This window comes from Entelurus aequoreus, linkage group LG16 (genome assembly GCF_033978785.1).
Source record: "Entelurus aequoreus isolate RoL-2023_Sb linkage group LG16, RoL_Eaeq_v1.1, whole genome shotgun sequence".
In the NCBI taxonomy this organism is placed as follows: domain Eukaryota; kingdom Metazoa; phylum Chordata; class Actinopteri; order Syngnathiformes; family Syngnathidae; genus Entelurus; species Entelurus aequoreus.
The window spans coordinates 38,139,114-38,150,130 of record NC_084746.1 but is presented as its reverse complement, the minus strand read 5'-3'; the positions used below and the strand labels follow the sequence as shown (position 1 = coordinate 38,150,130).

The 11,017-nt window shown below is 39.7% G+C and overlaps 1 protein-coding gene across 3 annotated transcripts; it reads left to right on the top strand.

The window, feature by feature from the left end:
- Nucleotides 1-452: 452 nt before the first annotated feature.
- Nucleotides 453-11,017, top strand: LOC133631360 (MAM and LDL-receptor class A domain-containing protein 1-like). Of its 3 annotated transcripts, none has more exons than XM_062023555.1 (14): nucleotides 453-614; nucleotides 699-751; nucleotides 2,285-2,422; nucleotides 2,500-2,756; nucleotides 4,103-4,187; nucleotides 4,263-4,322; nucleotides 4,420-4,554; nucleotides 4,653-4,909; nucleotides 5,016-5,100; nucleotides 6,390-6,545; nucleotides 6,649-6,786; nucleotides 10,161-10,417; nucleotides 10,488-10,572; nucleotides 10,648-11,017. In XM_062023555.1, exons 1-14 carry the CDS (start codon nucleotides 538-540, stop codon nucleotides 10,722-10,724), a joined length of 1,860 nt encoding a protein of 619 aa, XP_061879539.1. In that variant the 5' UTR covers nucleotides 453-537; the 3' UTR covers nucleotides 10,725-11,017. The 3 variants fall into 3 exon arrangements, with proteins under 3 accessions (XP_061879539.1, XP_061879538.1, XP_061879540.1); XM_062023554.1 differs by having other exon boundaries at nucleotides 6,330-6,545; XM_062023556.1 differs by having other exon boundaries at nucleotides 493-614; nucleotides 2,335-2,422; nucleotides 6,330-6,545.

The following is an 11,017-nucleotide window of genomic DNA, read 5'->3' as shown; positions in this document are numbered from 1 at the left end:
AAATTGTTTTATTTTATGAGTTTTGTTCTGGAATAACGTTACAACATCATGGGATGTAGAATAAAGACGTACATTTCCGTAAATAAATGTATAATATTACAAGAAAAAATATGTAATATTCCCAGAATAAAATCACAAAGTAACAAGAATAAAGTTTCAAAAATGAAAAGGTAAATTTCTGTTGTGCTTAAAAAGAAAAAACTGCTAACCTCCAGTGTATGTTTCTGATAATTGCACTGTATCTCCTAAGCATGTTTGTTTTATGACCTAACAACACTAAAACGTTGACCTTATCTACGACTGCTTCCTGTAAGTGTCGTCAGTGAAGAACCTTCCTTTCACCTGGAGGCTCCGCCCCCTGCTGTGCTTACCTGGGTCAGCACTGGGCTATAAATGCCCCGCGCTTTGTTCCCAGAGTGACAAGGTCTTGCGCTGGCAGTTAAAAGGTCACATTTATAAAAGTGTGCTGTAAAATTGGCTCATCAATAGTCATTGTGAAGCATTAGTAAGAGAACATCTGGCGTTGCGGGACCAGCCATGCTTGGACACTTCCACCGGGGTTTGTTGGCCACGGCGACTCTACTCTTCCTAGCTCAGACTGGCACTCGGTGCAGGTAAGAACTCACACTTGTCATTTTTATTTAAGATTACATGTTTTCTTATAGGGGAGTACACTAATTCATTATTTCCCATTTCAGGGCAGAAGATGACATGTCACCTGTTGCATTACCAGCGTGGAAAAGAGATTCAGGTACAGTCGTGATCAAAAGTCCTCACGTGTCATGGGACATATTTACTGAGTTTATAAACATAATATACATTCAAAAAAATAAAAGAAGATTTTGTGATGTTAAAAAATATCGATGTAATCATAGTAGAATCGACTAGATACGCTATTGTACGTGGTATCTTTACAGTGGATGTTAGGTGTAGATCAGGGGTCCCCAGCATCCAAGATCCGGCCCACAGGAAGTCCCAAGTTAAAAAAATAGTGTATTTTTGTATTTATTTTTTTATAAATCTTTCCTTTATAATCCATTTTCTACTGCTTGTTACTCTTGGTGTCTCCTAGCCGCTCAGGCAAATTATATTGTCTAAAAATGAATTTTCCCATCGATAACGTGACAATGTTAAATGTTGATGAACATCAATGTTAATTGATGTTAAATGACAAAACGGATTATAAAGACAATGTATATATACATATATACTGTATACAGCCTGGCCCCCGGCCAAATGTTTTCAACCCAATGCGGCCCCCGCGTCAAAAAGTTTGGGGACCCCTGGTGTAGATCTACCAATGGCATTTGTTTATATTGTAGCGTCCCGGAAGAGTTGGTGCTGCAGGGAATTCTGGGAATTTGTTCTGTAGTGTTTATGTTGTGATGCGGGGCAAATATTCTTCCAAAATGTGTTTGTCGTCGTTGTTTAGTGTGGTTTCACTATATGGCACATGTTTATGACAGTGTTGGCATTGTTCATACTGCCACCCTTAGTGTGACACCTATAGCTGTTAAGTAAGTATGCGCTTCATTCGCTCGTGGGCTGTGTGTTCATAGTCAAGATGCTTGTGTCATTAATTTATCGGGCACCATGACGTCTTGGTTAAGCTTTGTTAACCATAGACTATATGATTTGTGACTTTTTTATCATGTAAAACGGACCAATGACGCGACAAAATTAACAAGAACTTTGACTTTTCTAAACTTATTTAAAAGACTCAGTTGCCAACAATCCCACGTGGGGTCGGCGCCTATGAGTTACAGTATGACTGTTATTGTTTGTGAGCCTAGTCAATAGTTGGATTGTTGATAGTAGGGATGTTCCCATCAAGGTTTTATGCTACGGATAGCAATGATTGAATGAGATCGGCCGATACCAATACAGACCACAGGTGTCTTTCAATTCATTTAAAGTCGGTGTTATTGACCGTTTAATAAAGGCAACACAATATTTCAACTACTTCCGTATTCGCTCTTATGTTTTAAGCTAAACAAAACTACTATCTGTTACTTATTTAAATTATTAGTTTTCTGCCCACAAAGTCCTCCCATGTCCATTCCCTGGATTTGCAAACATGAACAAAGACAACAAAAAATGGGGGTTTTGTTTAAAGCTAGCCTAACAGTTAGCTTAGGTATTTGCATTTCGATATGTAACATGTTTGGTCTTGTTCTCCAGTTATGATACTTGAGATCACATCCCTAGTTGATAGCCACTCATACATTTTGTAATTGATCATTCGATGGTTGATTCATTACACTACACTTTTTCAAAACCATAGTGTGTCCCATAAACTGCGACTTTGAGAAGAATCTGTGTGGGTGGCAACAGATCATACAGGACTCCTTTGATTGGACAAGATATTCAGGCGCCACTCCAACAAACGGAAGCGGGCCAAATCAGGACCATACCACTGGGGGTAAAATCCAAACGTCACCACCATGGACCATGTGATTTGAAACTTACATTCTGAACACTCCTCTACAACTGTCCTAGCGGGCTTCTATATGTACATTGAGGGTGACAGTGTGACCCATGGAGACCCAGCCCGTCTGTTGAGCTCTGAGTGCCATTACAACGGTCCAGTCTGCCTCAACTTCTGGTACCATATGCACGGTTCTGCCACAGCCATGGCCCTTAATATGTATGTGCTCAGAGGAAATTCTGCTGCAAAGGTTTGGTCTATGAGGAACAACCAGGGACAGGAATGGCAGCCAGGAAACATTGATATCAATGTCTCCAGCCCTTTTCAGGTAAGGCTTGAACAATGTTTTGGCATACAAGTTGCCAGGCAGTTACAGTCGCGATCAAAAGTTTGCATACACTTGTAAAGAACATAATGTCATGGCTGTCTTGAGTTTCCAATAATTTCTAACACTTTTATTTTTTTGTGGTAGCGTGATTGGAGCACATACTTGTTGGTCACAAAAAACATTCATGAAGTTTGGTAGTTTTATGAATTTATTATTGGTCTACTGAAAATGTGACCAAATCTGATGGGTCAAAAGTATACATACAGCAATGTTAATATTTGGTTACATGTGCCTTGGCAAGTTTCACTGCAATAAGGCGCTTTTGGTAGCCATCCATAAGCTTCTGGCAAGCTACTGCTTGAATTTTTGACCACTCCTCTTGACAAAATTGGTGCAGATCAGTTAAATTTGTTGGTTTTCTGACATGGACTTGTTTTTTCAACATTGTCCATAAGTTTAAGTCAGGACTTTAGGAAGGCCATTCTAAAACCTTATAAGTATAATTTATAATTTTTGTTTCATCTGACATGGACAAAGATAAGACCTTCTGGAGGAAAGTTCTGTGGTCAGATGAAACAAAAATTGAGCTGTTGGCCACAATACCCAGCAATATGTTTGGAGGAGAACAGGTGAGGCCTTTAATCCCAGGAACACCAAGCCTACCGTCTAGCACGCTGGTGGTAATATTATGCTCTGGGCCTGTTTTGCTGCCAATGGAACTGGTGCCTTACAGAGAGTAAATGGGACAATGAAAAAGGAGGATTACCTCCAAATTCTTCAGGACAACCTAAAATCATCAGCCCGGAGGTTGGGTCTTGGGCGCAGTTGGCTGTTCCAACAGGACAATGACCCCAAACACACGTCAAAAGTGGTAGGCTAAATCAGGCTAGAATTAAGGTTTTAGAATGGCCTTCCCAAAGTCCTGACTTAAACGTGTGGACAATGCTGAAGAAACAAGTCCATGTCAGAAAACCAACAAATGTAGCTGAACTGCACCAATTTTGTCAAGAGGAGTGTTGGATGGCTACCAACAGCGCCTTATTGTAGTGAAACTTGCCAAGGGACATGTAACCAAATATTAACATTGCTGTATGTATACTTTTGCCCCAGCAGATTTGGTCACATTTCCAGTAGACCCATAATAAATTCATAAAATAACCAAACTTCATTAATGTTTTTTGTGACTAACAAGTATGTGCTCCAATCACTCTATCACAAAAAAATAAGAGATGTAGAAATGATTGGGAACTCAAGACAGCCATGACATTATGTTCTTTACAAGTGTATATAAACTTTTGACCACGACTGTAATTTCCTTTTGCTTATGTTCCTATTGACCGTGTCAGATCATTGTGGAGGGAATTCGAGGCTCTGATGCTCTGTCAGATGTGGCCATTGATGACATTTCTATCCACGTTGGTGCTTGCTCAAGTAATGTCCAGAACATTTCGCATTAAATCGACGTTATGATGTTTGTGTGTAAAACAATGTCATTAAACTGTTTAGGTAGCCTGGGAAGAGGAAATGAACCTTCCTCGACTGCAGAAGTACTTCCCTCAGCTTCAGGTTTGCAGAAACAAAGCTACTTTATCCGTCAGTTGGTTCCGCGTTTAAAAAGTGGATGTTTCAATGTCAAATAGCATATGTTTTGTTTCTCTTGTAGCTTGCAGTTTGAACTGTAGCTTCGACAGCAATCTTTGCAGGTGGAATCAGATGAGGACGGATGCGTTTGACTGGGCATGGCAAAGCGGCTCCACCCCTACCTTGATGACTGGGCCCTCCGCTGACCACACTGGTGGTATAACAAAACATTACATGAACGATAAAAAAACATTTTAACTGCAGATAATGGCATAGAGAACCCAGGTTACAAATGTGATTATTTCTCCCATCTAGATGGTCACTATATCTACATTGAAGCCAGTCGTGTATCACATGGAGACACGGCTCGTCTGATCAGTTCTGAATGTTTTGCCACCGGTCCTCAGTGTCTGCAGTTCTGGTACCATATGTATGGCTCTGCCGACACAATGGGCCTCCATGTGTATTTGCTGCAGGGGAACAAAGCTGATGCTATCTGGAGGAAGAGGAATGATCAAGGAAATATGTGGCACTTGGCTCAGGTGGACATGACCGTCACAAGATCTTTCCAGGTAGTCATTTTCATCAAACATACGACATTCCCAGTCAGTAGGGTTACACATAAAGAAGTAAAACTCTTGCAACGAAGAAGCAACTTGTCGTTTTACCTTTCTTAAGATCATCTTTGAGGGGCGTAGGGGCTCCAATGACGAATCGGATGTCGCCATAGACGATGTAACGCTATATCCTGGCCAATGTTCAGGTGTGGCAGATGCATACGTACTGAAATATACACACAGTCGCGATCAAAAGTTTACATACGCTTGTAAAGAACATAATGTCATGTCGGTCTTGAGTTTCCAATAATTTCTACAACTCTTATGTTTTTGTGATAGAGTGATTGGAGCACATACTTGTTGGTCACAAAAAACATTCATGAAGTTTGGTTATTTTATGAATTTATCATGGGTCTACTGGAAATGTGACCAAACCTACTGAGTCAAAAGTATACATACAGCAATGTTAATATTTGGTTACATTTCCCTTGGCAAGTTTCACTGCAATAGGGCACTTTTGGTAGCCATCCATAAGCTTCTGGCAAGCTACACAGAACTTTTGTCCAGAAGGTCTTATCTTTGTCCAGGTGATGTCAGATTAAACAAAAATTGAGCTGTTTGGCCACAACACCCAGCAATATGTTTGGAGGAGAAAATATGAGGCCTTTAATCCCAGGAACAACATGCCTACTGTCAATCATTGTGTTGGTAGTATTATGCTCTGGGCCTGTTTTGCTGCCAATGAAACTGGTGCTTTACAGAGAGTAAATGGGACAATGAAAAGGGAGGATTACCTCCAAATTCTTCAGGACAACCTAAAATCATCAGCCCGGAGGTTGGGTCTTGGGCGAAGTTGGGTGTTTCAACAGGACAATGACCCCAAACACACATCAAAAGTGGTAAAGGAATGGCTAAATCAGGCTAGAATTAAGGTTTTAGAATGGCCTTCCCAAAGTCCTGATGTAAATGTGTAGACAATGCTGAAGAAACAAGTCCATGTCAGAAAACCAACAACTTTGGCTGAACTTCACCAATTTTGTCAAGAGGAGTGGTCAAAAATTCAACCAGAAACTTGCCAGAAGCTTGTGGATGGCTACCAAAAGCGCCTTATTGCAGTAAAACTTGCCAAGGGACATGTAACCAAATACTAACATTGCTGTATGTATACTTTTGACCCAGCAGATTTGGTCACATTTCCAGTAGACCCATAATAAATTCATAAAAGAACCAAAATTCATGAATGTTTTTTGTGACCAACAAGTATGTGCTCCAATCACTCTATCACAAAAAAATAACAGTTGTGCAAAGTATTGGAAACTCAAGACAGCCATGACATCATGTTCTTTACAAGTGTATGTAAACTTTTGATTGCAACTGTATCAAATACACATCTGTTGTTTAGTCAAAAGCTTAAAATTCCAATCTTTATTCTTAGAGATGAGTGAAGTGACCACACACCTACCCGAACCGGATGTGAATGCCACGGTTCCTGCAGTTACAGAGCGTCCTGCAGTAAATGTGACTGATCCAACCAATGTGACAGCGAGACCACCCGAAGCAAATGCGACATTACCTCTGCTCATCAAAACAACTGATTTGATTATAAACAAACATGTTATTGAAGCTGCACAAAACACACCATCCAACTCAGGTAGAGTACTTGTACAGTATGAAGAGCCTCTCTACCCTCCACACCCTTTCTGCATGTTTTTGTTTGATAACTGTAAGTGTAACTAGAATTTCTGACTTTCCAGTGTGTCAGCTGAACTGTAACTTTGAAGAAAATCTCTGCCAATGGAGTCAACTACTTGCTGATGTGTTTGACTGGACAAGGCACAGAGGCCCAACTCCTACAGTTATGACGGGGCCCTCTTCAGATCACACCACAGGATGTATGTCATGAGCCTTTTCACACACTCAAAAGAAAGTATTTAGCCATTGCAATTATATAATTACAAAAGGACAGTAATCTATAACTGTGACTCAGACACACCTTTAAGTTCCTAACTTCCTTGTTTTCATGTGGTTGCTTGTTGTATTCTATGAAGTCAGACTGTGAGGTGTAAAATAGTTTGTTTTTATTAAGCAGGGTTGTATGTTTCTGTTAAAATGCATCATGCCGTTTTTACTAAAAAATGAAACTCGCCCCATATGGAGGGCTCTACGGTGTGAGCATTTTATGCGCATTTGCGATCAAATTGGGTTGTGTGAGTATTGAAAAAAATGTGCAAATACCGATTTTGACCCTGTGTTTGGCATTTTGCTCTTAAAATAAATCCCTCCAAATTTGATCAAAATAAAGTAAAATGTTCGCCTATCTGTGTAGCATGTTTGAAATAAACTTAAACCATAATCCTAACCAAATGGACAAGTGATTGTCGCGGAAGTGTCATTGATAGAAATGTCCGATAATATCGGAAATGCTTTAAAATGTAATATCAGAAAATATCGGTATCGTTTTTTTTAATTATCAGTATCGTTTTGTTTTTTTTGTTTTTTATTAAATCAACATAAAAAACACAAGATACACTTACAATTAGTGCACCAACCCAAAAAAACTCCCTCCCCCATTTACTCTCATTCACAATCATTCACACAAAAGGGTTGTTTCTTTCTGTTATTAATATTCTGGTTCCTACATTATATATCAATATATATCAATACAGTCTGCAAGGGATACAGTCCGTAAGCACACATGATTGTGCGTGCTGCTGGTCCACTAATAGTACTAACCTTTAACAGTTAATTTTACTCATTTTCATTAATTACTAGTTTCTATGTAACTGTTTTTATATTGTTTTACTTTCTTTTTTATTCAAGAAAATGTTTTAAATTTATTGATCGTATTTTATTTTATTATTTTTTTTAAAAAGGACCTTAACTTCACCAAACCTGGTTGTCCAAATTAGGCATAATAATGTGTTAATTCCATGACTGTATATATTGGTATCGGTTGATATCGGTATCAGTAATTAAAGAGTTGGACAAAATCGGAATATCGTATATCGGCAAAAAGCCATTATCGGACATCCCTAGTCATTGATCATGCTGTGCGCACTGATAGCTGTGTGTGTCCCTCCCTCCTGCGCCATGCACAGAAGGGATTGGGGTTGGAGCCCCTAGATCACACACTCAGTCTTCCAACACGGAATAAAAAAGGTCTTAGTTGGAGGAACTGGTCAGTAAAAGACAACAAAGTTTTCACCACCTTAAAACTTAACGTAAACGGCACTGCGCGTTCGTAACTACAAGGGTCGGAAGGAATATCGAACAACATATAAATGATTGAAGTGACAAACTTGCCACCCAAACAATACCATGTTTTTGACAAGAACGTACAGCCATGGAAACACAGTCTATTTATTAAGCAGAGGTAACACAAACCAGTGAAAGATTCAAAAGAGCTGCCGTCTGAGTCGAAAAACTGCCACTGCTAGCCTGTTAAGCCAATAAAAATAGCTCAAGCTAAAATGTTTGTGAGACTCAGAGTGAGCTGGACTCGCTGCCGTCACATGTCACTAAGCAACAGGCTTTTAAAGGCACACACATAGGCGCACACACTGCTCTCATATGAAACTTATCATTATGACAGATATTTTAAGGTTTTTTTTAGGTAACGCATTAATTACAATATGCTACTTATTAATTACATTTATTAAATGGTATTTCTGTTAGTAATCCAATTACTTTTTTGGTAAAGTAACAAGTAACTATAATAAATGACTCTTTAAAAGTAATATACAGAGCACAGCCTGTCATACAGCATCATGGAGCAGTTGGCAGGTTGGTGTTCCTGGCTAAAACCGTTGTGTGTATGTCCTATAATTATGTTGACCTATAAAAACATTGTTAAAGGTCAATTATTTTTTTCACATTTTGTTCTTTTATGTTTTCGTTAGCTGAAGAATTGAGCATAGCTTAAAGTTTTTAAAAGAAGATTGGAGATTATATTTGCCTTTTTTTTATATTACCTTCAAGGTTTTTTCTTTTTTCTTATCTCAGAACACCTCTTAAATTGAGATCCTATATTAAAAAAACTACTTTTCTTACTTGTTGGTACCTGTTTGTATGTATTTGGGATCCCCATCAGTCCCAAAAATGTAAAATCAAGGCATGGTGGAGATATTTAGTTACGTCAAGAAATATTTCTATTCATGTGTTAGTTCATAGGCCAAACTTTATTGGGATATGAGTTTTAATCCAAATCGCCCAGCCCTACACGCGTGTTAGCGACAGTGCTAGCACAGTTTAGGGATGTTCTCAGTCTTTAATTGGGTGTTGCATCTTATGATGGCATTGTGTTTATATGTATGTGTGTATGTGTGTACATGTGTACGTTCAGTGTCAATAATGAAATTGTGATGTTTGAGAGATTTCATGTTGCTACTAAATGTTTTCTGTGCTACAAAAAAAATGATGTGCTACTGCTAATGTTTTTAATTTAGGAGTACTAGGGGTACAGTCCTGCCGACATGTGAAGCCATATTCAATAATAACAGAATACATACTGTAGTAATGTAGTTTCAACACTAAGTGCCGGAACTACTAAGATACAAATAACAATTGCTAAACTGCATGTGCAAACTATAGGATCAGAATGGCCAAGTATGTAACACAACAGTGTGTACTATTCGTGGGTGTGTTGTGTGTGATTTACTAATACTGTGTGTACAATTGGGCAGCACGGTGAAAGAGAGGTTAGTGCGTCTGCCTCACAATACGAAGGTCCTGGGTTCAATCCTGCGCTCGGGATCTTTCTGTGCGGAGTTTGCATGTTCTCCCCGTGACTGCGTGGGTTCCCTCCGGGTACTCCGGCTTCCTCCCACTTCCAAAGACATGCACCTGGGGATAGGTTGATTGGCAACACTAAAGTGGCCCTAGTGTGTGAATGTGAGTGTGAATGTTGTCTGTCTATCCGTGTTGGCCCTGTGATGAGGTGGTGACTTGTCCAGGGTGTACCCCGCCTTCCGCCCGATTGTAGCTGAGATAGGCTCCAGCGCCCCCCATGACCCCAAAGGAAATAAGCGGTAGGAAATGGATGGATGGATGGGTGTGTACAGTTGATAAGAAATGCAAAGGTAGTCCTGACTGCCCTATTTAAATGAGGATGGTGCGTGTTCTGTATACCAGCTGTCACCATGGAGACACTCATTTCCTTCTATATGCATGGCATCATATGGCCCATAGATCAGGTCCTTAAAGTGAAAACCTAATTTTAATACTGATCTGATGAGCTAACTATTTCAACTCTTCTACTATAACACAGATGGTCACTATCTTTACGTTGAGGCAAACAGCGCATCATATGGAGACACGGCTCGTCTGATCAGTTCTGAATGTTCTGCCACCGGTCCTCATTGTCTGCAGTTTTGGTACCATATGTACGGCTCAGCCGATACTATGGGCCTCCATGTGTATTTGCTGCAAGACAACGCAGCTGATGCCATTCTGTGGATGAGGAACAATCAAGGAAATGTGTGGCATCTGGCCCAGGTTGACTTCACCACAGCCGGACCTTTTCAGGTAAGAAAAATCTCAGTCAAATGTTTAACCACATATTAGGAACACATTGTAATATCTCCTATTATAACAGATCATTTTCGAGGGACGACGAGGCTCCAATGATCAGTCAGATGTGGCCGTAGATGATGTATCACTTTATCGCGGACGCTGTGCAGGTAATCAAATACTTGAACTGACGTACTTCTACTATAATAACCAGTGTTTCTAATTAGGACTGATGTATTTTGCAGACCTGACTAAGCCGACCCTCCCTCCTTCCACAACTGATTCGATTACAGAAATCATCTCAAACGTTACAACTCTCTAGAATTAAGGTTTTAGAATGGCCTTCCCAAAGTCCTGACTTAAACCTGTGGACAATGCTGAAGAAACAAGTCCATGTAAGAAAACCAACACATTTAGCTGAACTGCACCAATTTTGTCAAGAGGAGTGGTCAAAAATTCAACCATAAGCTTGCCGGAAGCTTGTGGATGGCTACCAAAAGCGCCTTATTGCAGTGACACTTGCCAAGGGACATGTGACCAAATATTAACATTGCTGTATGTATACTTTTGACCCAGTAGATTTGGTCACATTTTCAGTAGACCCTTAATAAATTC